Source organism: Triturus cristatus, chromosome 9, assembly GCF_964204655.1.
Source record: "Triturus cristatus chromosome 9, aTriCri1.1, whole genome shotgun sequence".
NCBI lineage: Eukaryota > Metazoa > Chordata > Amphibia > Caudata > Salamandridae > Triturus > Triturus cristatus.
This window is the reverse complement of record NC_140592.1, coordinates 1119924155-1119948505: the sequence shown is the minus strand read 5'-3', so window position 1 is coordinate 1119948505 and position 24351 is coordinate 1119924155. Positions and strand designations below refer to the sequence as shown.

The 24351-nt window shown below is 41.4% G+C and overlaps 1 protein-coding gene across 5 annotated transcripts in view; it reads right to left on the bottom strand.

Moving 5' to 3' along the window:
• MDGA2 (MAM domain containing glycosylphosphatidylinositol anchor 2) overlaps positions 1 to 24351 on the bottom strand; it is a 1462473-nt gene that overhangs the window by 652992 nt on the left and 785130 nt on the right. For all 5 annotated transcript variants that reach the window (XM_085627023.1, XM_085627026.1, XM_085627025.1 and 2 more), the window contains exon 5: positions 23334 to 23466. In XM_085627023.1, the coding sequence (XP_085483149.1) occupies positions 23334 to 23466 (133 nt within the window). The remainder of the gene's footprint in view (positions 1 to 23333; positions 23467 to 24351) is intronic.

The window sequence follows — 24351 nt, the reverse complement described above, 5'->3', positions numbered from 1 at the left end:
GTGTGAGAGTATTTTTCAACTGAATTAGCCAAATATTTATGTTTCTAGAATTCATCATAGAGATTAAGAAAAAGCTTATTGTCATAAAAATGCTACTACTTTCAACTTTCCAATTAGCTCTGAACTCCACTAAGTAAATGCTTTATTGTATCATTAATGAAAATCTTCACAATAATAAACAAGCACTTGCAATGCAATAGGTCTCACATTTGAGAGAGTTTGAGCTAATGGCATTGTAAATGATAATGCCTTTTATTTATCTGTTTACAAAACCTGCAAGCAGTGCGGTGAACTTGGTATTGGAGAGACACCGGTAATTAGGCACACGCTGTGGATTCACCACAGTGGTGGCTGATGTCACCTAGCAGTCACCTCTGCCCCACTACTCGTAGGAAAAACAAACTTCATGTATGTACTGATGCTGATTAAACAGTTGGTGGTGAAAACTTCTCACCAGGTGAGCCCTGGAAGCCAGAATACTAAATTTCAATAATCCTACCATCAGGTAGTATGACCAAACATGCAGTTTAAATTAGAAGATGGTGTGTTGCATACCGGTGGATCACATTTAACATCTGTATCTGAGAAACATTGATGAACTGTAATAGCGGTAGTAATCAATGGCGTATTAGTTGGAACTATGGCATGAAACATTCATAATCTGGATACCTCTAATAAGTTTTCATCAATCAGGAAAGTTTAAAATAAAACAGTATTGCAATTCCCAATTTTTTCCCAATATTGGTATGTGGAAGGAACTAATATGGTAGATGGGTCTCAAATTCCCATTTACCTCTATTGCTTCGGTCTAATGGAAGGAAAAGCACCAAACCCCAACAAGAAACAGGGTCAGTTCAGATGAAAATCTCTGCGTTCTCCAGAGGTAGGTAGTTACTGCCCTACCTATTATGACAACCATATTTAAAATTACCCAGTACAGCAGAAAAAAACGCTGGGCAAAATTCTGCTTGGTGAGTGCTTGGCTCTACACCATCAGTAAACTTGAGAAAGAGAGTGCTTGAGAATGGATATCTTTAGTTTTGTGATAAAAGTATAACATACTTGCCATCTATGCAATCCCAATAAAATTACTCTAATGCACTTTGATGCAATTAGTGATAAAAATAAATACGTATGAACATGTAAAGAAATGCAAAGTAAAACAAATCTGAAGGAGACAATCTGGACTTGTGCAAAGCACTAAGGACAAATTACTTTTTTGAAGATTCATTCAGGCTTTGTCCTTGTTTTCCCTCTTTTTCAAGTAGCTAGAAGAGGGCCAGAAAACATTGAAAAAAGAATACTGTGATTTTAAAACCTGGGCAGAGACCCAGTGCACGATCTTTCGTAAGCACGCAAGTCTAGACTACTGTCTTTACGTCATAGCCCATTTACCACAAGTTTTTCAATCGTGCAATGGCTGGTAGACTGGTGGTGGGAAGGAACTGTGCAAGAAAAACAAAGCAAGCAAATTAAGGACCCACAATGGAGATGGACTGCTAAGGAACATTTTGATAGCATACATTGGGTATGTTGTCTCTTCAATTTCCGGACTGCAAAGATTACCAGCTAATACTGAAAATGGTTTAAAGGAATCTGTTAAGATATGGTGTCCATAAAATCATTTATAAAATAAACTACGTAATTATTTAAGAATTTAAGTCATCATGTATAAACAGCTTTGCATATGCAATGTACAAAAGGTTATAAAACAAATGTTGCAAAAAAAATAAAACAGGCAATTATAGCGTAGGCTCAAAATGCAACAATTAACGTGCTGACCAAATAAAAGCTGCACGTGCTGATTTTAGTAATGCTGGGAGAATGCTAGTCCGTGGGCAAGCTACTTAAAGAGTTTAGAAGGGGGAGGAGTGCACCTAGCGCCTTGTCTTTAAATGCTAATTTGTTTAAGCAGCGGCTGGGAGAGGAAATGGGGGATGTACAGGCAAGGCTTGTGGTTTCATGGCGTCTGTCGTGGGCTCTGTATGGGGGCGTATCACTAAATTATTTAAAACTGCGGCACACTTTAGCACAGCAAACAATGTTATGTTATGTTATTGGTGATTTATAACGCGCACGGCTACTCAAACAAAACGGGGGGGAGGGCTGCATGCGGTTCGTGGTGTTGATGTAGGGTGTAACATGTGCTGTTATTTACTTATTGTCCCTTGTGCTTTCCCTTAACTGTGCCACATTGCACTTGCCAAATAGTATTATGATTTTATGTTAAAATGTGGACAGGGTACATGTTTACGGCACTGGAGAGAGTTGCTTGTGTGCTGCTCTCTGAGTTCAGCTGGAGCTTTACATGTGATACAAAGCTTAACTTATGAAGAGCGTGTCAGATGAAAGGGGAAGGCAAGGTGCCGTTTTGAAGTGAATACTTTCCATAGTATACAGAAACAAGTATTTGCAATGCAATAGGTCTTGCATATGCGAGAGTTTGAGCTATTGGTATTGAAAATGACAATACCTTTTATTTATGTGTTTTGAAAACCTGAAAGAGGTGCGTAAATAAGCACTTTGTACTTGTAGTCCTTGCTTACGACAAGCAAGTCTGGCAGTAAACGAGGCGCAGTTACTGCCAGCCTTGGTTCTCCTAAGCAACGACTATAAGTAGAAAAGTGCGTGTTTACGACCGTTTGCAAGTTTTTAAAACACATACATAAAATGCTTTGTCATTTTCAATGTCAATAGCTCAAACTCTCACAAATGCGAGACCTATTGCATTGCAAATGCTTGTTTTTTTAATGGATGCAATTTGGCCTTGATATAACCTAAAACATATTCTGGAATTATGCTATGATTGAACCACTCAGAATAATGTGCTGCATGACTAAACACTTATAAGGTCCTAAAAGCGAGACCTATTGGCTATGCCAATGCTTGTTTTGTTATTAAACCAGCTGTAGCATCTGTAATGGCACTGCCCTGCACTGGTCATAAGTGATTATCACTAGCAAACAGAAGAGCTTTCTGGTTCTAGTCACCAGGTCGCTTAGGATATTGTCTATGAGGGTCTAAGCAGTGCACTGTAAGGACATTATGATTGAGCTGCTCATCATATCTGGGGAATGTAATCTTTTCTTGCGGTTCAGGTACGTACGGATCCGCCTTAAACTGGATTTTTTTCAAGGTTTTCTTTTTTATATAGATTAACTTATTATTATACAGACATATTACACTAAGGAAAGCATGTTCACTGAACAGATATTGAAACGTGTGTTCCACGGGCCATTAAAATAACTGGAGCATGCAAGAGTGCACATTGGGGCACATATGTGTGCCATATGTCATGAACGACGTACAGGAAGCGCAACTGGCTATGGTAGGACATCACATTCCACTAACCTAATTGGGGCCGTCAGGAAAGGTTGTGAAAGAATGTGGAAGAAAGGAGAACGAACGAGACAGACAGACAAACACACACACACTTAAAGGAATGACTTCAAAGATTGCTTTAATTAGATACAGGAAACATTTAACTAACTGCATTCGCCTCTCAAGTCTCCTGTGCGGCCAAACCCGGAAGCAGGCGGATAAACTCTACCCCTTACCAGGCATAAAATGGAGTTTAAATGATTTTAAATCTGATACATTTGTTCGAACCTCATAAAAAAAAGCATAGCTGGGGAATTATCTGGAACATTCTTCATAATGTGCAGCGACCTTTCTCATTTTATTTTTATCAAATGTTACGTTTTTGTTTCTAATGAAGGACCTCGCCACACACTGATATCCAAGGAAGTAGTGACATTTCGGAGGAATTTTTTGGAAGTGGGCTGAGGGATTAAAGTTCACATACAATTCCGGTCAAAGACAGAGGTCTTAAGTCCGACGCAGTTTGGGAGGTAAGTCAAGTTCCTAGTGGGTGGCACAACCACACCACCAGCAGGGGGAGCGCAGTCTCTTAGAGGCAGCCACTACGTCACTCAATAGTATAGACTACTTCTTTAGCTTAGCTCATCCTCGCCTTCAGTGAATTCAGCTTTAAACTCTTAACAAACCAAACACCAACATAAAATGTAAAGGATGTCCTGCTTCCAGCAAACCTGCATCACACGCCCTAAGCCTGTTGACTCTTGCATTCAATGAGAAGGCCTACTCGAACGCCTGACTGCAGCCTTCCTAGGCAATTAGTAGGTCCCCAGGCAAAAGGATTTCTCTTAAGTAAACTGTACACATGCTGCATTCATCACTTGTAATGCTATAAGACTTGACACTTCTTCATACTTTTTAAACAAAGTTAACTGGATCTGGAGGGAATGAAATCTCTATCCCAAATACGTATAAGTAGTCCTGTGGGAAAAAAATGTTCCCCCCTTACTTTATAGGACAAGCGGCACTGAAAGCGATCACGAAAGAGATCGCTATTGTAAAAAAAAAAAGGAAACGCCCGCGAGTGGTGCACGCACGCCACAGCGAAACATGTGTTTTCAATTATCGCGCCCGTGTCTGAGCATGATAATTGAAACCACATGGCCTTTGGTGTGCGTAACAGACACCAATAGGCCATGGGCGGAGCAATGCGGCGGCCTTTGGCCTATTGCGTGCCGTCTTTCAGAAACACACGCACGCAAAGGCCAATCACGGAAGCCAAAAGGAAAAGCAAACGCACGAGTGTGTGTGATTCCAGGCTCCATTTTGGAACCCCGGACAAAAGGACTCTCGCTGCGCGAGCAGTGCTGTGCACTGCATCGCTAGGCGCAAGACCTAAAAAGTGAGGAATCCCCGAAACAGAAAATCGGTCAGAAAAGTAAAATACGTGTTCCGATGGAAAATAAGACACGTCCCAAACAGAAAACCGGTCAGAAAATTAAAATACGTGTTCGGATGCACGCTTCTACTAAATAAACAATATTGAATTAACGTACATTGAATGGTAGTTAAATCCATATGGCAGTTGAGTCCGGACAGGATTAAAGAGCCGCGCGCACAGAGTGAGTAAAGTAGGAACCTCTGTGATGTTGTTGCTACAAGGCAAGTAACTTGACCTGTCTCACACATCATGTTAAACAATGTGGAGGCCATTTTGGAAGGATAAAAGGGACACCAAAAAGAATTGTCAGCATTGAATAGATATAGGCAAAACGATGTTGGTGGGCATTTTAGGGATGTTGCTATTTTTCTGGGGTAGTATGATAGTAATACAACGGAATATAAACGGATACCTATTGCGTACTGAGAGACTTCAGGTGCAACTGGGATATGCAGCTTTTTTGAAGGGGACAGTACTATGGGTTTGCTTCAGGTTGTTCTGTCGGTAGCAGCGCCCCGTCTGTTCGCGCCCCACAGGTGGTGCAAACTTCCTGCCTGTGACGCTGGTTTCCTCGCTGTGCCGTAGTTTTCAATTGTTTTGTGCTGTGGCTTGGTGCGAAGCTCGCCTTAGATACCGTACTGCTACAAGCTTTAAGTTAGGCGGCCATGCGCTACAAAAGAAAAGACACGCAGCCGCCATTGATAGAGATCAACCTTGAAATAAAAAAAATATTTGCAATGATATAGGTCTCGTATTTAAATGTGAGACCTATGGCATTGCAAACAAACAGTCACCATTGTCCCAGATGCTTCGAAAGTGAAAGTTGGCATGGCCCGCTGAATGTAAGCAAAGCACATGTGAGTGTCTAATGTAGGAGAAACTCAATAAAGAAAATAGTACACATACCATGTAACAACCAAGTAAAGGGGCCAATAACCATGGGAGGTTACAAATGAAGACATGGCCACACTAAGGAGGGACTAACAAGCAGATTTAGGAATCAGAAGCCAGTATTTACGAAGGACAAATACACAAGCCAATGAAAAATATGGGCGGGGAATGGGTGGGGCTTCTCTCCGTAGTGTACTACGACAGATAATTGCCAAAGCAGTGCTTGCGCGCTGGCTCAGGCTCGACCTAAAAAGGAATTACAATATACAACATTAGAAGTACCATTAAAAACTGTGATGTGGCTAAAATTCTGAATTTGCGTTTACATAGTGCAGAAAGTATATAATGTAGTAAAGTTGCTCTAAGGTGTCAGTTTTGAACCAGCTTGTCAAGTTTGACTGTCTGGTCAATGCCACCTAGTGCAGAGCGAAGGAGTGATTTGCCAGGTTAAACCTGAGACATGGATATTGTAACCACATTTGTGTTCAAGCCAATGTGCAACGTGTCTAAGGTGTAAAGGAACAGCAACCAAGGAGCGGCACCCCAAAAGTGCGAGAGCTTAACCAACGCCTTTTCTACAGCCACCTTTTCAGTGTCACATTAATGCATGTCTAGGATGTTAAAGTGCAAAGATGGTTTTAAAGTGCAGATATTATCGCTACATGTAAAATTATGGCATCAGCTTTAGATCAGCCAATGTGCCACTGAAAAAGGAAAAGGAGCAAGATTAGATCCAAAGTGCAAGCGTTGTACAGTCACATCATTTTTTCACCAGTGTGACATTGAAAAAGGATAAGGTGCAAGATTAGATCTAAAGTGAAAGCGTTGTACCGTCATATCATTTGGTCAACAGTGTGACATTGAAAAAGGATAAGGTGCAAGATTAGATCTAAATTGCAAGCAACCTTGTACTAGCATATTGTTTTTTCACCAATCCTAGGAATTACCTTGTTGGTAGTTGTCACAAAGTTCCGGCAATAGGAGGGACAACAGTATTTCAAGTTGAGTCCAGAATGAAGGGTGACTTGACACTGCTAGTCCCAATCGGAAATTCCTAGTGGTGAATAGTGGATGGTATAGTCGCCAGCAGACTTCAAGTTTTGCAAGCCCTTATTCGTTCCCCTAATATACAGCAATATTTTGCCATTCTTGACAGTTTCACTGGGACCCCAAATGTATAAGCATAGGTGATCGCATCCTTACAGGTTCTTAATTCATAGTTTAAGAATAATGCTTCAGCAAGCTGCGTCTATCGGTTGCCAATGTGGGGAAGCAGCGTAATAGATGGCACATGGACTCAATTTTATTTGGACACAGACAGTGGTGTTGCTCCCCCCCACTTTTGGACTTACAATGCACTCGAAATTCCCATAGCTGTAAGGCCAACAGTCTAGTATAGAGTACATGTTTTAAGCTCTGTACTCCTGCTGGGCAAGATGAACAAACCAGAACTGTAACTATTGTTGCCTTTCCTGATCTTCAAGCTAAGATACAAGCCAGCACACAGTGTTGATTTGTGATTTACTTTCAAAACTTAGTCCTGGCAAGATACTATAAGTAACACAATGTAAGTCTATGTCCTGCTTTGTGTTACTTTGCATCAACAGGGAGACCAATGGGTGGTAAATGGTTGTTCATATGCTATCAAACAAGCTTTGTGAAGCACGGACCCATCGTCTAAAAATGGTAAACAGACTTTTGCAGCAAAAAAAGGACACCTATTCCAGGCAGGCGATTGTGTACTAGCACTTGGGATAGGAGCAGCAGCACCATAATCTTGCAGATATTGGGCTGTCCTGGAGTATCTGAAAAATAATAGTAAATTTGTTCCACTATGCCTTTTTTGTCAAGCCTTTTTTGTTATTCATCCTGAAACAATAACATTGTTGATTTAGTTATATCACATCTTTGGTTGGACGATTATCTGCATATCATCAAAGAATAAACTCCCTTCCTGCGTTGCTTCAGTCATTTATGGTACCTGGCAAAATTATTATTTGAACTTCATGTATATATTTCAGCTCAAACCAAACAGAGTTGGCAACATCCTTGTGGGTGTCTAACAATCTTGGTATTGTTTCACCCTGGCAAGCACTAGTTTCATCAGCATAGAATAGAAAAATGGAGGTTCATTAATTATCGAGCAATTACTTAAAGTAACAACTTCATCATCACCCATCTCCAATGGGTGAGGTATGGTCTTTATGATACTTAGTAATCTTTGTTTTGCTCAATTCTGCATGAGGGATCCAGCTACTAGTTGTGCTAAATTCAACAGCCAGATATGAATACGTAGAAGGAATAGCAGCTACAGTGCAGTTAGTGTATGTTAGACTTGTCAGACTTAGGGTGGTCTTCCTTCTAACTTTCTACCTTTCTCCTTTGTTCTTCCTGACCTTGTTTCTGTGCACTTTACCACTGTTAACCGGAGCTGCAGTATATGTACTCTCTCCTTTAAACATGGTAATATTGGCCTATCCATCTTCCTTTTTAATACCTATAAGTCACCTCTAGGGTAGTCCCTGGACAGACCAGAAAGAAGTGTGAAATGTATTTAAAAAGTAGGACATGCACTTTAAAATGTTAAATATCCTGATAGTGAAAAACTCTTCATTTTGTTTTCACCATTGCAAGGCCTATCTCTCCAATAGGATAACATTGGAGGTGCCTTATTATGTTTTATAAGTGTAATTTCCAAATGAGAAAAGATAACCGGTTCATGTTTGGTGCCTCTGGAATCACAATTTAAAATCCTAAGTTCAGGTGAAGTCGGATTTTAAATTGCAATTCTGAAAATGCCACTTTTAGAATTATTTTTGCCTTGGCCATTTGGTGCCTGCAGCCTGTCTCTGGTCGCATGACTGAGTGCAGCTAGCAGTTGGGCTTTGTGTATTCTTCATAGATAGCCATACAGAATGGGAGCATAGGTGTGACTAGATGGGCCTTTTCTGGCAGAATGGGGGAGGGAGGCAGGACAAAATCTCACTTACACTTGAATATGCTGTGTCCTGTCACCATATAACAACCCTGATTTGTCATTTCAGCCAGCTTGGAGCCAGGGCAGGGGAGGTAGGAAAGTCTTTGCACTTGTAAGGCCCTGTCTAGGACCTTCTCCCATCTTTCAGAACCAGGATACCAGGGTATAAAAGATGGACCTCAGACATCACCACTTCAGTACACTCCTGGACCTGTGGATACTCTCAGGAAGAGAGCAGCTGTGCTGCTGAAGGACTGCCACACTGCTGGACTGCTGCTCTGCTAGACTCCTGCTTTGTTATGCTGACCTGCTGCCATCATGCCTGGGTGAGAAGAGCTGGTTTATTAAAAACTAATTTATCATTCTATCACTTTTTGGGCTCCTTCTGTGGTGTGGTTTCACTGTGTTACTGTTTAAAGTGTTGCAAAAACTACTTTACACTCCAAGTAAGCCTGACTGCTCTGTGCCAAACCACCAGGGGCTAAGCACAGGTTGAGTTGTGGTTTGCTTGTGCCTTACCTCGACATGGATTACGCTTGCTGCTAGACCAGGACTCACACCCCAGCCAACCAACAACTCAATTTCTTAAAGTGTAACAGAAATATAGTTTAGTTTTACTTTTGTACTGAGCTTGCTTCACTAGAGCTGATTTAGGGTATGTTATGGTTAGCAGATTTGTAAAGCATGCTATCACCCCAGAGGGTATCCTGGTGCTAACCACACTTACGGCCTAGTGGGACTACTTGAAAAAACACGTCTTCAGCTTCTTCTGTAATTCAAGAAGTGAGGAGAAGGCTCTTATGTGTAGTGACAGGTCGATCCATGCTTAAGGAGCAATGTAGGAGAAAGCTCAAATGCTGGATCTGGTTTTCTATCTCCATAGGATTTTGCGCAAGTAGGAGTCCAGATGAATGGAGTTGTCTTGAAGATTTGTGAAAGCAGATGCTATTGTTGAGGTACCCTGGGCCAGGGTTATTAAGTACCTTGAAAGTGTTTATGATGAGTTTACATTGTACTTGTTTGTGAATGCAGAGCCATTGGCGCTCTTTCAGTTATAGTGTGATGTGAGTTTGGTGTGGGAGGTTGAGAGTGATTCTGGCTACTGGGTTCTGAATGGTTTTTGAAGCCTTCTGGTTAGTTTTTGTTTTTATCCCGGCATAGACGGTGTTCCCATAGTCCAGCTTGCATGTGACCAGGAATGCACGAACGTTTTCTGGGTGCTTATTGGGAGTCATTTGTAATTCTTCCTCAGCATCTTTAAGTTGTGGAATTATGAGGCTGTGACGGCACTGAATTGGGTGGTCATGTCAAGTTTGCTGTCTATGATAATCCTGAGGTTATTGGTGTTGTTGGTCATAGTTCTGTTGGCCACCAGGTGGAGTCCCAAGATGATGGGCTGTCCCCAACGGTCATGGTTTTGGTCTTGTCACTTGTCAGTGTAAATCTTTAGAATGTTGGTCTTCATACAGTGGGTAGTTTCAGTCATGCAAGCATTAAACTCGATCTGGGTACTCGGTGTTTTGTCCATGAGAGATAGAATGAGTTGAATGTCATCACTGTTGGAGAGGATGTTGATGTTGTTAGAGTGGATGATTCTGGCTAGTGGGATCATGTGTGTATTGAAGAGGGTTGAGCCCAGGGATGATCCTTGCAGAACTCTGCAGATGGGGTTTCAAACTTCCGAGGTGTATGGTGCCAGGCTGACTGCTGGGTCCCTCCAGCAAGGAAGGAGCAGCTCCAGTGGAATGTGGGTCCTTCTATTTTGATGTTGGTGAGAGTTGGATGAGGATGGGGTGGGAGACTGTGTCAAATACTGCAGAGAGATCCAGGAGGATGAGGGCCTCAATGTCTCCGCAGTGTAGACTAGAGTATTGTGAATGTCATCCATGGCAACGATGAAGGCAGTTTCCATGGTGTGGTTGGGTATGAAACTAGGGATGGGCGGAACTTTTCATTCTGTAAACGGAATTGGTGGAATTTGGCTACTCCGTTTTACCCTTGTAATGAGAAGTTCCAGCCAAATTCTGCCAATCGCTGCGAGGTGGAATTTTGTGCAGATTTGGTGTCCCTTAAAGCCATTTTCTAATGCAAGTGGTTGCAGGTGGTCACTCTCCGAGGGCTACTTCTCGAGTAGGTTTGGTGCCACTTGTCTAGATTTTCGACTCAAGCGGCAGCCATATCAATTTGTTAAGTACATACAAAGGTTAACATAGTATGTGATAGTCATTTGATTTTAGGTGCTGGCATTCATCATAGTAATGGCCACTTGCACCAACTAATTGATGTTACAAATTTGATTTGGATGTGTCACTACAGGTGTGTTTGTTTCACCTTGATTACTGATCAGTATGAGCACATATACATTGCACCTTTAAAGAAATTGTGACCATTGAAATTGGCTACCGTACAGGACTTGCACTAGACAAGGGAAATGTTACATGGATGTACATGTTGAATACTTGTAATATGTGACTGACATTGATATTACTGTTATTTTTTAAAGTAAAGGTTACACCTTGTCAAGTGCAATTTCTAAACCATGCTACATTGCACTTATACCTATGATGCGGATTGCATATGTTTTAATTGTGTGAATTTTCTAAAAATTTTTAAACATCTGCATGGTGGCATTTTTATTTTTATTTTGATATTCTTTTTAGGTCTCGCCCAGGCAGCGCATGCGCTGTCTCGTTGAGACATGCAGTATATGCGTTAGTGAGGGAGTCCCCGCCTCTTTTTTCCTATTTGTTATTGAGTGCGTCTTTCAAAATGTACTACTTGCTATTGGGTAAGCATGTTTTATTCCCTCCTTTTTCCCTATTGGGCAAGCCTATGGCTATTGGCCCCTTTACTGGTATTAGTGCATTTTATTCGGGTCTGTTGTTTTTCAGGGATCTCATTTTTTAAATGTGCCTTGCTTTTTTTTTTACTTTGAGGCAAGCTTGTTTCAGTTTCGCACGAGGCAATTTCTTCCCGTCCCTCCCTCCCCTCTTCCCTCCCGCAGTCCGATGCCTTTTTGCTCGCCCGCCGCCCCCCCGTTCATGCCTTCAAATGCTTGTTTTCTTTCCTGTTGGTGTTACTCTATTGGAGCGTGTTCAGCTTCGGTGCCCGTATTTTATTGTAGTTTATCAGCACAACGCCCGGATTGCTGCACTCTCACAAGAATGCAAACAGCCTGGACGGGCAGCAAATAATAACCTTGTTTTTTGTAGGACACCGAGGCTCCAACCTGGTTCCCAAGCTCCAAAGACAGCAGTTTAGCCATATGGAAACATCCTCACCCTCTTTGCAGCAACAGAAACAGCCCCTTCCAGGACCTGAAGCAAAATTAGCAGTGAGGAAACATGTAATTGGGCGAGTTGCGTGTGCGTGGGGGGCCGAGAGCTGGGGAGGGAGGCAGCCACACCCAGAGGAGGGACAGCGCCTCAGAGCATGCAAGCTCTGCCCGGCAGTACTCAGAGCAGGTGGGATGAGAGGCTGAGCGGCGAGGGGGATCCGCGCACACCACTGCTTCCGATCAGCCAACCCGGCTCCCAACATGGCTGAAGGTGCATTTTGATTCTTCCCTCTCCTACGTTTCCCTGGGATATTTTGTTTACATCTACAGCTTAACTACGCATGTGATGCCTAAGACTACATACTTACTCAGTCCACCATCCTAGATGCAAGCAGTATTAAAAAGGTTCTCTGAAGTGTGTGGCGTCTGGTGTGTGAGCGCACGTGTACCCAAACGCGACTCATGGAAAGGTGAGAGATGTGGGAGAGATATGTGCATACACCTGCCCGAGTTTTGCCGTAGACTGGACTTGGCTGCACGCTGAGTTGTACAACCAAAAACCGCATTACAGCCCCTTGATCCCTTCATCGTGCTGTAGCAACAATTGTACAATCGCTTCATCGCTATCCTCGCTTGAGGTGGAGATTTAATTCAATTGACTTTGCATGTTTGATATCTCTCCCACCCACACATCGCTTTAAACTACAGGGGCTCAGTAGGGAAACGTTGGTTATAATGGTTAAGTGAATACTGAGTAATGGAGAGCTAGTCTATACCGTTGTATGCTTGGGGGCGTGTTAATCCTGGGGCCCTGACTACCCATGTGCGCCCAGTTGCTGACCACCTCATCTTTTCCCCTTGTGGCATCGGAGAGGAGTGGGAGCCCGGGAGGCTGGCGGGGGAGTCATCGTCCTCAGAGGAGGTAGAGCCGGAGGAGCAGGACCGAGGAGCCGTGCTGCGAGGCACCGGTCATTGCAAGTGGTTCGGTTGAATAGGCAGGTTTCACCTAAATGTGTACAAGAGTTGTGCTTTCCATTCAACCAACCATTGTTGTAATAAAAAAATATCTAACTTACTAGTATGGCCGCCGTGAATCCTGTTGCGACAGAAATGGTGTGTGGGCATTCAGCATAGTCCTCCTTTTATGTCGCCACATGCTTTGTTGGGGCTTTGACAGTGTTGCCTGTTGGCTGCAGACCATGCCAGATCTGACTCCTCCTGCCTTTCCCGGGACAGCGGCAAAGTAGGAGGTCAGCTTCTGGTGTGCTGGGGATGGAGGGCAAACCAGAGCCATGAAGCGGGACATGCGGATCCTGCTGCTGGGGGAAGGTGAAAAGACGTGCTCGAAGGCATGATCACCTCTCTGAAATCTTACAGATTTCCATCTGTAAGAGGCAACTGGTTGCGCCTCATACCCTGTGTCAGGAAAACACAGTCTTAGTTGGTTCATACTGCGTTGTAGTATGCTGCTTCCATAGCAGGGCATTAGAACTTAAATAGCACAGCGCCCATATATTGCGAGGAACACATTTAGTCCATCTGTTGTGGACAGCGTACTCAAAGCTGTCACTTGGCCGCAATGTATATGTGCTCCATCAACCCCCCATCTTATCCATTCCCCACTCTTCCTATACAGTTTTTTTGTTCTATCAAAAGGGCTCAGGAGCTGCAACTTGTTGCTAGTCCTCTATCAATAAATAGGCTTTTGCACACTGTTCTAAAAAAAAAAATGTATGGCTCAATGATTACTACGCCATGTCATTTTCCTCCTTTCTCTAGCATCCTTTCTGTTTCCACATTCTTTCCTCTTTCATTCCCTTAGTAGGTAAAAGACTTTGTCTACAACACCAATACCTTTAACTCTCACAAATGCGAGACCAATTTGCATTGCAAATGCTTGTTTGTGCAAGTGTCTGGTTTTCTTAAGGCAGCTTGCGCCAAATTTATACATATTATGTGATTATACAGGTGTGTTTCTTTAAATTTCTTAAATGTCAACATTACAGACATATGCATTGCACATTGGTATGCTACAGCTTGTAAGAGAGATTTATAAATGCACGAGTCCTGTGCAAATGTTAACAGACAAGTCAATAGGTATCAGGTAAAATGGAGCTTACCATCGATTGCATCCAAGACAGTGTTTGTTTTGTTCGTCATCAAGCAGCAGCGGCAGGACTTGGAAGATCGGATCCATGGCAGAAAAGGAAGTGTGAGAGTGAGAAAAGATGAGTTTCTGCCTTGTATCCCTTCCATTCTGCCAACTCTGGTGTGGAGGTTTTACCACCACAGTCACATCAGCGGGAAGACACATCGTGATCGGGCCATTGGGGAAACTGGTGGTCTTCCCTCCAACAGCAGCTGTTACCTATCCCCCTTCGATGCAGTTGAGATCTCCTGGCGGTGATGGCAGGACCGTGGCTATCTTTCATCTATGCAAACTCCAACATCTGAATAAGGCGGGCGCTGGGGGGTGAAACTGCTGAAAAAGCGATGGTGGGCCTCAATCTGCCAAGACCTAACTCCTTTAAGTATCCATACTTAACTTTAGGAGGCATGCAGTGAAACTATGTAAACAAAGGGAAAGCAATATATATTATAATGGGTATTACAATGAGAAAACTCTAAAAGGAATGGTCTATAATGTAATGTGTGTCTTGTGTACATTGATATTATAGTGAACATTAGGGTTACTCACAAAGGTTTTCAAATGCACCTTTTACTGCTAAGCAGACACCTCAATTGTGTCTTAACTGACCTGGAATATAATGGACAAAATGTGAATTATTGTGTGTTAAGCAGTGAAATATGTTTTAATGGGACCGGAAGTGCAGTAGATAAATTAAATCATTGTGGGAGTGTTTGATTTCTGTAATTTGGTCCATGAAGAAGATAGCACTGTAGAATCTGTTCATGACTACAGCTACAGAGAAGGCAGCGGGTCAGCTTTCTTTGTATCATACATCGCAATGATAATAGTCAGGAGTGTGTAAACTGCACATGAACATGCAGACATGAAACACACGACAATGGGAATTAATTTAGGGCCTCATTTTCTGACCTAGTGGAGAATCAGCCTTTAAAAGGACTTCGGGAAAATATATTTAATGCATGGTCCTGGTATACTATTAACCTGGTGGTTTTAACACAAAGTTCTAGGTTTTCCTTTTCAGAATGAGCATAATACGCAGTCTTGGTGTTAGTAACTGCTCAAATATTAGGGTACACCACTTTAAACACTGTTTTCCAGCAGGTAAAATGTTTCAGGTACTATCTGGAGAAACATGTGCAGAGAAAAATCACTGTGCATTGTTGCTAGATTTCACATTTATTGTGGGAATCAGAACACGTCCATTACAGTCATAAAAACTCCTGTGCAGTCATAGCCAGCACATGGTTACCCAATTAGCGTCTCATTTCTTTTGAATATTGATCACTTTAGGTTAAATGCAACACAATAAAGTAAACATGGCAGAGACCATATAATAATCAATTTCCCTGAGCAGAAAGGAAAAATTGCAAACCTATTTTATTTTCGTGTTTGAAAACCTGCTAAACTAGATAGGGCTTTTCAAGCACTTCAGTATGGAGATGTAATTGAGACAATTGTCTTTTCAATAGGCTGAGACTAAATACTACATTAGAAATGATTGAATCCTGCGTTATGTTTGTTGCACTGGATATGAATGCCATAGGTTACCTCTTCCCATCTACTGAGAATGTACTTATGACTGTTATTCTTCTTCACTCATCCCAGTGTTATAAATCTAGCTCTACAACTAGTTGCCATAATATATCTGGAGATCATCAAGACTGGGCATTTTAAGATCCTCTATGCCAAACTCTGGATGGGTATTTTGTTTTTCCTACAGTTATACACAATTGGACCCTGCTAGTCAGATCTAGTTTGGATAGCTGTCTTATAGTTGTATGTCACACCTTCGGTGCAAAATAAATCAATGACCACATTATCGTGAAGGTAACTACATACATATATAAGAAGATTTACTCCACATTTATGCACCTTAAAGCTACGTATATCCTCAAGATAATATAACTGGAGATAGGAATAGTTAATCTTTGCTTACCTATGCATACTTACTTTTACACAATTGTCGTAGTTGATATTATAGAGCCATTATTTTTGTAGAAAGATATTTAATACTTGATACCTGTCGTGCTTCAATTACTCGTAAAGGAACTGTTTCTCATGTCCTCTTTTTTGCAATATATGTAAGGCTCAGAAACTGCATGGGCTAAAACCAGTGCTTTGTAACAATAACATGAGAGACGCTGAAAGTCCCTGAGACTTTGTAAAGTGACAGAAACATCTGAGACTTTACAAAATGACTGAAGACTAAGGGCCTGAATATGCCACGCCAGTGCCCTGCTCCAAGACCGCCAAACCAGTAGTCAGTCTGCCTGCCGGATTACAAGTTACAATCCTGGTGGGCGGTCCTGCGGCGGCAGTCCCACAGAGGTAACTTTTTAAGGCTCATGGGAGAGCCATAGAATGTGACCCCCATAGGAGCGCCACAGCCCATTAAAGCAGGGACAGAAAAGCACAAGTGCAGGAACAGGGGGGGCAAAAAAACACAGGGCACAATATGTGCTCCTATGCATGCACCCCCATTAACAGAGGCAACAAGGAGCCCTGTAGGGCTCCCTTAGTTTCCTCACCACCACCCTTTTCATGGTGGACTCGTAATATGCTCGGCGATGCAGCTGCAGCACCGCCAGCATATTACTTTTCCTCGGACCACTGTGCCACCGCAATGTGATCAAGGATCCTGGCCGTACCAGCAGTCCAGTGGTGGTCCAAACGCAGTACATGTAATATGGCAGGTGGACCGCTACGGGTTCAGCGGTACCAGGGACTACCGAACTCATAATCGTGCCCTAAATTAAATGTTAAACAATCAAACTAGTTGGGGGTTTCTTGTGTTTGTTGCATGGTAGGCAAAAAATACAATGGGTTGGAATGCTATACTGAGGGATTTCCAGTGGTTAGACATTTTGCAAGCATTCGTCCCATCACCTTTTGTTTGTTTAAATTAAAAGTTAGCCTGAAGTATTAGCTCTGAGTTTATTAAAATTGGCAGGAAAACTAATGAGGTGAAAGCACTGATTTCCTTTTTTCCAAATGGTCTATTGGAGTGCCTTGAGGAAAGAAAATTGTACAATTAACGCTACATAAAAGACCCCAGTGTTGTGTGAAAACCGATCTATTAGCAAAGCACCCACTTGCTCTAAGACGGGGGTTGTAATGTGGAGCCTACAGGGCAGCACCTAATAAACTGTCTGTGGGAAGCAGAGCCTATAAGGTACTTAATAAATGTTCAAGGCTGAAAAATCGAAGCAGGCGTTTGGGTGAAAATAGCCAATATCAAAGTCAAAGAAACTGAGTTGTCAGAACAAGTAAATTCAATATTGTAAGAGTCAATACATCTTTATTTATTTGTATTTATATTTTAGAGCACAGATCAAGGGATCCACCTGCCGCCTTCACCTCCGAACCCAGGAACATCATCTACAGCAACCCCCAGGGCTCCTCACTCAGCCCAAACTTCTTCAACACCTACATGACGCCGCTGGCCGATCTCGTCCTCACCCATGGACTCAACATCATTTCATACACCGACATCCAAATCATCCTCTCCCTCACTGAAGACCCCACCACCACAAGATTCAACTTCAGGAATGCCATGACCAGCATTACCGACTGAATGAGGTCCAACTGCCTGAAGCTGAACACAGGCAAGACGGAAGTGCTCATCTTCGGAAACAACACCTCACCCTGGGACGACACATGGTGGCCCACCGCACTGGGACAAACATGGACCCCCAGAAACCACCCACCAAATCCTTTAAAATATCTTCATATGAATCCCCGTCAACACCAGGAAAACAGTCACTCAAGCCCTAATCTCCAGCCCATTCGACTATGGACACACACTCTATGCAGCTACCAATACACAGCTCCTTTAAATAATTTAGACCATATAGAACACAATAGCAAGATTCCTCCTCAACCTGCCCAAATGGACCAGAATCCCCCCCCCCCCCACCTCAGAAGCCTCTACTGGCTTCCCATCCAGAGGGGAGAGGCCAATTCAAGCTCCTGACCCACGCCTAAAACGCCCTCCACAACATTGGACCTACCTACACTAATTACCGCTTGACTTTCCATCAGCCTGCCACACAACTTCGCTCTGCCTCCCTCGCCTTCTCACACATCCCATGCATCGGTCAAAGCTGCAGTGGAGGCCGTTCCTTCTCCTACCTAACTGCCGGTACTGGAAAAACCTCCCTCTCCACCTTCGAACCTCTCCTTCTCTCACCGATTTCAGGAAGCAACTCAAGAACTGGATCTTCAACTAAAGGCACTATGGACTTTAGCACCAGGATACCCCCGAAGGTGATAAGCACTGCTATACAAATACCTGCCTGATCAGGCCTCAGGGCATGAGAGTGCTACTGTGTCATGTAACTAAAAACTGAAATTAGTAGGTTAGGAACATTACTGTGAAATAATGGCATGCACATGCAAATGTGACATATGCAGCAAATGTTTTGGTTGTTGTGTTTTGCTTTTTCATTATCACTTTTTCTTCTGACATGTTTTACCTTCTCAGGCAGCATCAGAAAAGGTCTCTTTGTAATTTCCTTTTCCTTCATAATCTGATGGAGAAAAAGTTCTCTGTTTAAAAGCTCTCTGTTTCCATGGCGTCCACAGCAGACTAAGAGCACATTTTTGCCCTTGTTGGATTTCTACTTAGATGTGTTGTGAGTTGCATTGATAATAAGTTTCTGTCAAGGTAGTTTCAAAATGCTTAGTCGTACCAGAGTCTCACACAGTTTTGAAGTAAAAAAAATGGTAAATCAAAAAGCCACCACTTGCCAGGTTAACAGTTCCCTAGCAAGTGTTGGTTTAAATCCCTGGAAAACTGCTGTGCAGCTTGTCAAGTAAGTATTGTTTTCACAAAAGATGTATGAAGTAGGCTGCACTTTATTTGTATGTAATTTTGTGACTGGCAGGGACAGCAACAATAGGGTTGCATGTGCTTCCAGGGAAAAGTCAATTTATGGAAATCTCTATTAGCCAGGCATTTTTCAAGAACCTGTTTCCTTCAATATTTTCAAATTGTTTAAGGTCTATGTGTTGAAAAAAATCCCTCTAGTCAAATTCTTCCTGGAACTCATGGATTACTTGTTTCTCTTTTACATCCCTGAATATCCTATTTCTTTTCATTGCCCATCTACATTCTTTTCATTCTTTATTGTTCTTTCTGCACCCCAAATGCTTATGCCCCCAACTTCCCATACAATGTTGCTTATCTTGACCACAGAACATTATTCCTGTCTACACTATGGCTTTCCTGTGCCCTCATCTCTCTTCCTCCTGGCTATTCCCTTGCCCCTCTAACCTTAACTAACTATGCCAACTACCTTTAACCTTTATGTCTAAAATTGCTTTTCCCTAGTTCTTTCAAGTGCACCTATACTATACTTTCCCAAAATCAGTATATACCCGAGGCTCCTACAACTACATTAGCATTTCTACGACTACATTTACTTTTACCCTTCCTATCTCTACCTGTGCCTAAACCGTACAATTTCTAACAATTACTATACAATAGTTTATCAACTGCCATAGGGTATTGGCATACGCATACCTACACACTTTTAACACTATCCCTATGTATACCTTAACACCTTTCAACCAATCAAACAGGATTTGTATGGTGCTGCTTATCACCCGTGAAGGTATCCAGGTGCTGCGGCAGTGGGTGCTGCTGCTGAGGGACGGTATTCGAATAACCAGGTTTATAGGTCTTTACTGCTTTATGTTTACCTACCCTAATTCTTCTACCCTTACTCAGATCCTAGTATTTCTACATATCTACATATGCCTAATCGCTTTACCCTTAACTTTACCCCTGTGCCTCCACCCCACCCTATACCATAACACCTCTATCCCCTGCCTATTAATTAATAACTGTAGCCCTACCTCTGTCCTAGTATTTTAACTATACTCCAATATCTGCCTCTTCCCAGTCCACTAATAGTGTTTCTTTTTCTCCTTTTTTTTTATTTTTGTTTTATTTTTTTCCAATATTATTTGGAGGAACACTTTTCTCATTCTGCATTGTATGAAATTGAGTTTACCAGCTTGGGTTAATCAGGCTTTTGTTCTTCATTGTTGATTTTCTAGACAAGCAAAAGTAGCCAAAATGTTAATGGCTAATGTGCACATATTAAATTATTGGGCATTCAGAGGATAATCTATTCCCTTATTTTGTATTTGTGCCATTACAGACCAAGATTAGCCACATATATGTTATTCTTACACTAATCCCTAGAGCTACAGTCCACCCCAAACAGCTGCCATCGTCATTGAAAATGGTGCAACAAGCAATACCATGCATGTTGTGACCTTGAAGGGCATCATCTAAGTAGAAGAACATATTTGGGATTTGTGTAGCATAAACCCAGCCAAAAGGGAGTGAAGCGATGCACAGGGCCCAAGGCAAAGATAGCGTAAATATAAATATGTGATTACAGGGATAGTTCAATTCAATTCAAAAGAAACTTTATTTGGTTATTCCTAACCATGAAGTGCATTTCATATATATTAAAATGTACATTTGTGGTCTCTGCTCACCGGGCCTTTATGTCCATCAAAATTCCTGTATGTTGCCGGTTTTACTGGAAATCTTGTTAATAAGGCCTCTCTTACAGCAGCCCATGCATTCACGGTCTGCTCCTCTTTCAAATTCCCCAACTTGTGTACATGCCGATAGACCATATCCATTATTTGATCTGCATTGAGTCCTTGTAAATTTCATTTTTTTAAGTTTTAACTGTCTCCTCTTTCTACTAGATCTTTTGTTTTGCTTGTTTGTTGCAACTTGAAATTGATTCGCAGATCTTGGGGGAGGTGGTAACATTTCAGGGTAAATTTCAAAGGAGTTCACAATGGGAAATACCTTTTCTCTGGCAAATGTGTAGTCTATAATAGATTGTCTCTTTCTACTTAAAAATCTAATTGCTGCTGGACTGTCTTCTTTTTTTCTTTCCATTCAGGATAGTTAGCCCTTGTGCTTAGAGGGATAGCTGGTTTCTAAGAGCGAATAATCAGTTACTGCGTCATGATGTACTATACAGTAAAGAGGAGTGTCTTCAGCTACTTCCTAAGTTGGAGCATGGTTGTGGTAAATGGGGCAAGATAATAATTTGAAAACCTTACAAAAATATATTTTGTTACCTACCACTTCCATTGTAATCTTAGAGATTATTGGGGGCCTGGAATTCCGTTGGGTATTTCCTCCTCCAAACCTTACAAATTTAACAATATCTGTAGCATCAATAAACTGCATAATATTACCCATATATTTTGGATTATTTGAGCAGTTGAAATATCAGAATGTTAAGGCAATGTGCATATCCCATCAAGCCTTCTGGCATAAAGGCCCGGCAATTAGCCGTGAATTAGTCACACAGTACCACCCCAGGAAACACCTTCGCTCCGACCAGGCCTTTTTGGCTACAGTTCCCAGAATCAGGAGAGCGAGAGCTGGTGGCAGGATGTTCTCCTATAATGCCGCCAAATCGTGGAACCTCCTCCCCCTTCAACTCAGGTCTAACCCTAATCTGCTCTCTTTTCGTAAGCAATTAAAGACCTTCTTTTTAATGTCCATAACTAACCCCCAGCTGACCGCCTCTGACAATTGACTACACTCTCCAGGTAGCGCTTGGACGCCTCAGGGCAGCAATTTGCGCTTTATAAGTCTCCCTTTCATTTCATTTCATTTCATTTCAAATGTAACCAAACACATTTTGTAGACATAGGGTTTGTATTGTGTATTGGGCATATACCTTTAATTCTCAGCCATAGGGTTTTTATTGTGTATTGGGCATATACCTTTAATTCTCAGTCAAAGAAAAAATACAATGTTGCTAGTAATGATCGTTTAAGAATAACCAAATTCTGTTGTTCCTCACATTTTGTTTCCTTCAGCTTAGGATAAAGCAATACATTAGGAGTAGTCTCTACTTTTTACCCTGGTAGATGGTTGATGAGGTGTGCTGTAGAGTGAATTGTTGCATCTGATATTATTCTCGTTTCTTTAAATCAGTCATTTTAGATCTAGCCTTTGAGGCAGCTTTAGTGTTCGCCTGACTACTGTTATTCATAAAATTTGCACATGATATACATAGGGTGAGAGGATGTTCGTCAGCCAGCTGCATTCATTGGCCTGTTGAATTGTCATTCACATTTTGCTTCCACCTACCACCGCATACAACATGAGCACCTCACCAATTGGCTACATTATCTTTGAGTGACTGAACAAAGCATGCACACATTGTTTACATTCTCTTAAAATAGTCCCTTTCTCTTCAATGACAAAGTTCTTTCAAAGTGAGTTTTTTTAATTTCTTTCCAACATGTCCTTAAAAAGCTGCTATTTATTTTACCTGTGTTCAGGGGCTCAGTTAGATGGTGATTTATTTATTTATTTAAAGTTGCATTTATATTCTGTTTTAGAGACATTGTCGCATTGTAGATGCCTGCAATGTGAGTGCATGTATAGGTGATAATTTCTGTTTGTCACATTCACAAAAATAATGGTAAAATGAATGCCACAACTGAAATGCTTGATTTGCTTTTTGTTTTTTAAATAAAACATATAATTATTAAAATAGCTTCATCAGCATGTCTTTTAAATGTAGCATTTTTATTTCAAGCATATGGTGGCCACATTTATGATGCAGCCTGTGTTCTTTTTTTATTCTATTGTTGGGGCATAAGCTTGCAGTAAACATTGTACAAAAAAACACATTGCACCATTATGTCAAAGCCAGACCTATTAGCTTTGCCAGTGTTGCTTCAGCTTTGTATTCACCTCACAAATTTCCCAATAAAACGTAGCAGTATGTGACAGTTTTTGGATCTAACAAGAATGACTCACCTATATTTTTGCAATGCATATTGTCCATTTCAGATTTGCAAAAATAAAATTGTCTAAATCAAACTGTTGGAACAACAGCAATTGTGTTTTTGTCTCTTACTTGACACAGCAAGATTGCTTTCCCTTTTCAGATCCTTTCCATTCACTGTGTTTACTCTATCTCTTGTGCTTTTTAAAACAAGGTTTGACATTTGATCTAGCAAAAGTATTCTCCATCACAGGACACCATGCAGCATTTCTATGAACTGTACAAAACAATACTGTTTTTTACAGCATTGTGGTGGGGACGATGGCAATACAAGGAGATTTCCATAATGCACTAAACATCTACTGTACCATAAAAAGAATGCCAGTAGTGTTTCTTATGCATGAAGACAGGATCAATAATAGCAATTTTTCTTGTTTTAGTTGTTAAGTAAACTATCAAAAGTGATTAATGTTAATGACGTCACATACCTGTTCGATTGGATAGCCTAAATGACACCATCTTATCGGGAATGTCACATACGTTCCTTACAGAAGCGATGCAGCTGTAATTAGCGTAGTCTTGTGGTCTGAGATTCTTCAGTTTCAGTATTTTCGTTTCCCCCTGCAACAATTAGAAGAAAGGGTGAAAGATATGAAATTACAATTATGGGTTTTGAGATAACAATGCTTAGCATGCTGGGATTCATGAACAAAAACTTAGCATGTTACAAGCATTTTGGAAAGTCATTGAATACAGCATGATATTGGTCAAAAAGTCGGATGTAACTCAGAGTGCACACAAATCATGGGACACTTTGCACTTAGCAGCTTTGTAAGACTCCCTCTACATATGAAACTGGTAATTAAATATTATTTTCAAACTCTACCTAAAGAGCCGTAGGTTATGAGCACCTTCAAACAGTTGGGTGACTATCAAGTACCACTGCCTCTAAAATTAGCTACATATGCTTTCAATCACCACCACTACATCATCAAGTAATTTTTAAATGTATCTTACCACTTCCAAAACCACATAACATTCAACCTTACTATAACCCTACATCTACTCGACTTTTATAATTCGATTATTATTTAGTGTATTATTTCTTACCTGAAATTATTCATTTTGCTTGTGTAAAGTAAGTATTATTTTATTTCATTGGTATCCTTATCGTACACCTTATACTTGTCTGAATTGAGACAGTAAATCTTACCCCTCCGAAGTCCAATGCTTTTCATATTAATGCACAGTCAGGAGTGGGAGTAGTAAATTCAAACACTCCAAAGTCCAACACTTTCCCTACTGTTGTACAGATGCGATTCAGAATAGTAAATTTTAGTCCTCAAAGTCCAAATCTTTCCCTACTGTTGCATAGACTGGAGTGGAAATATTAAATCTTACCCCTCTGGAATCCAATGCTTTCCATACTTTTGTACAGACTGGAGGTGGAATGATTAATCTTGCCCCTCATACGTCCAATACTTTCCCTTCTGGTGACCTGTTTGG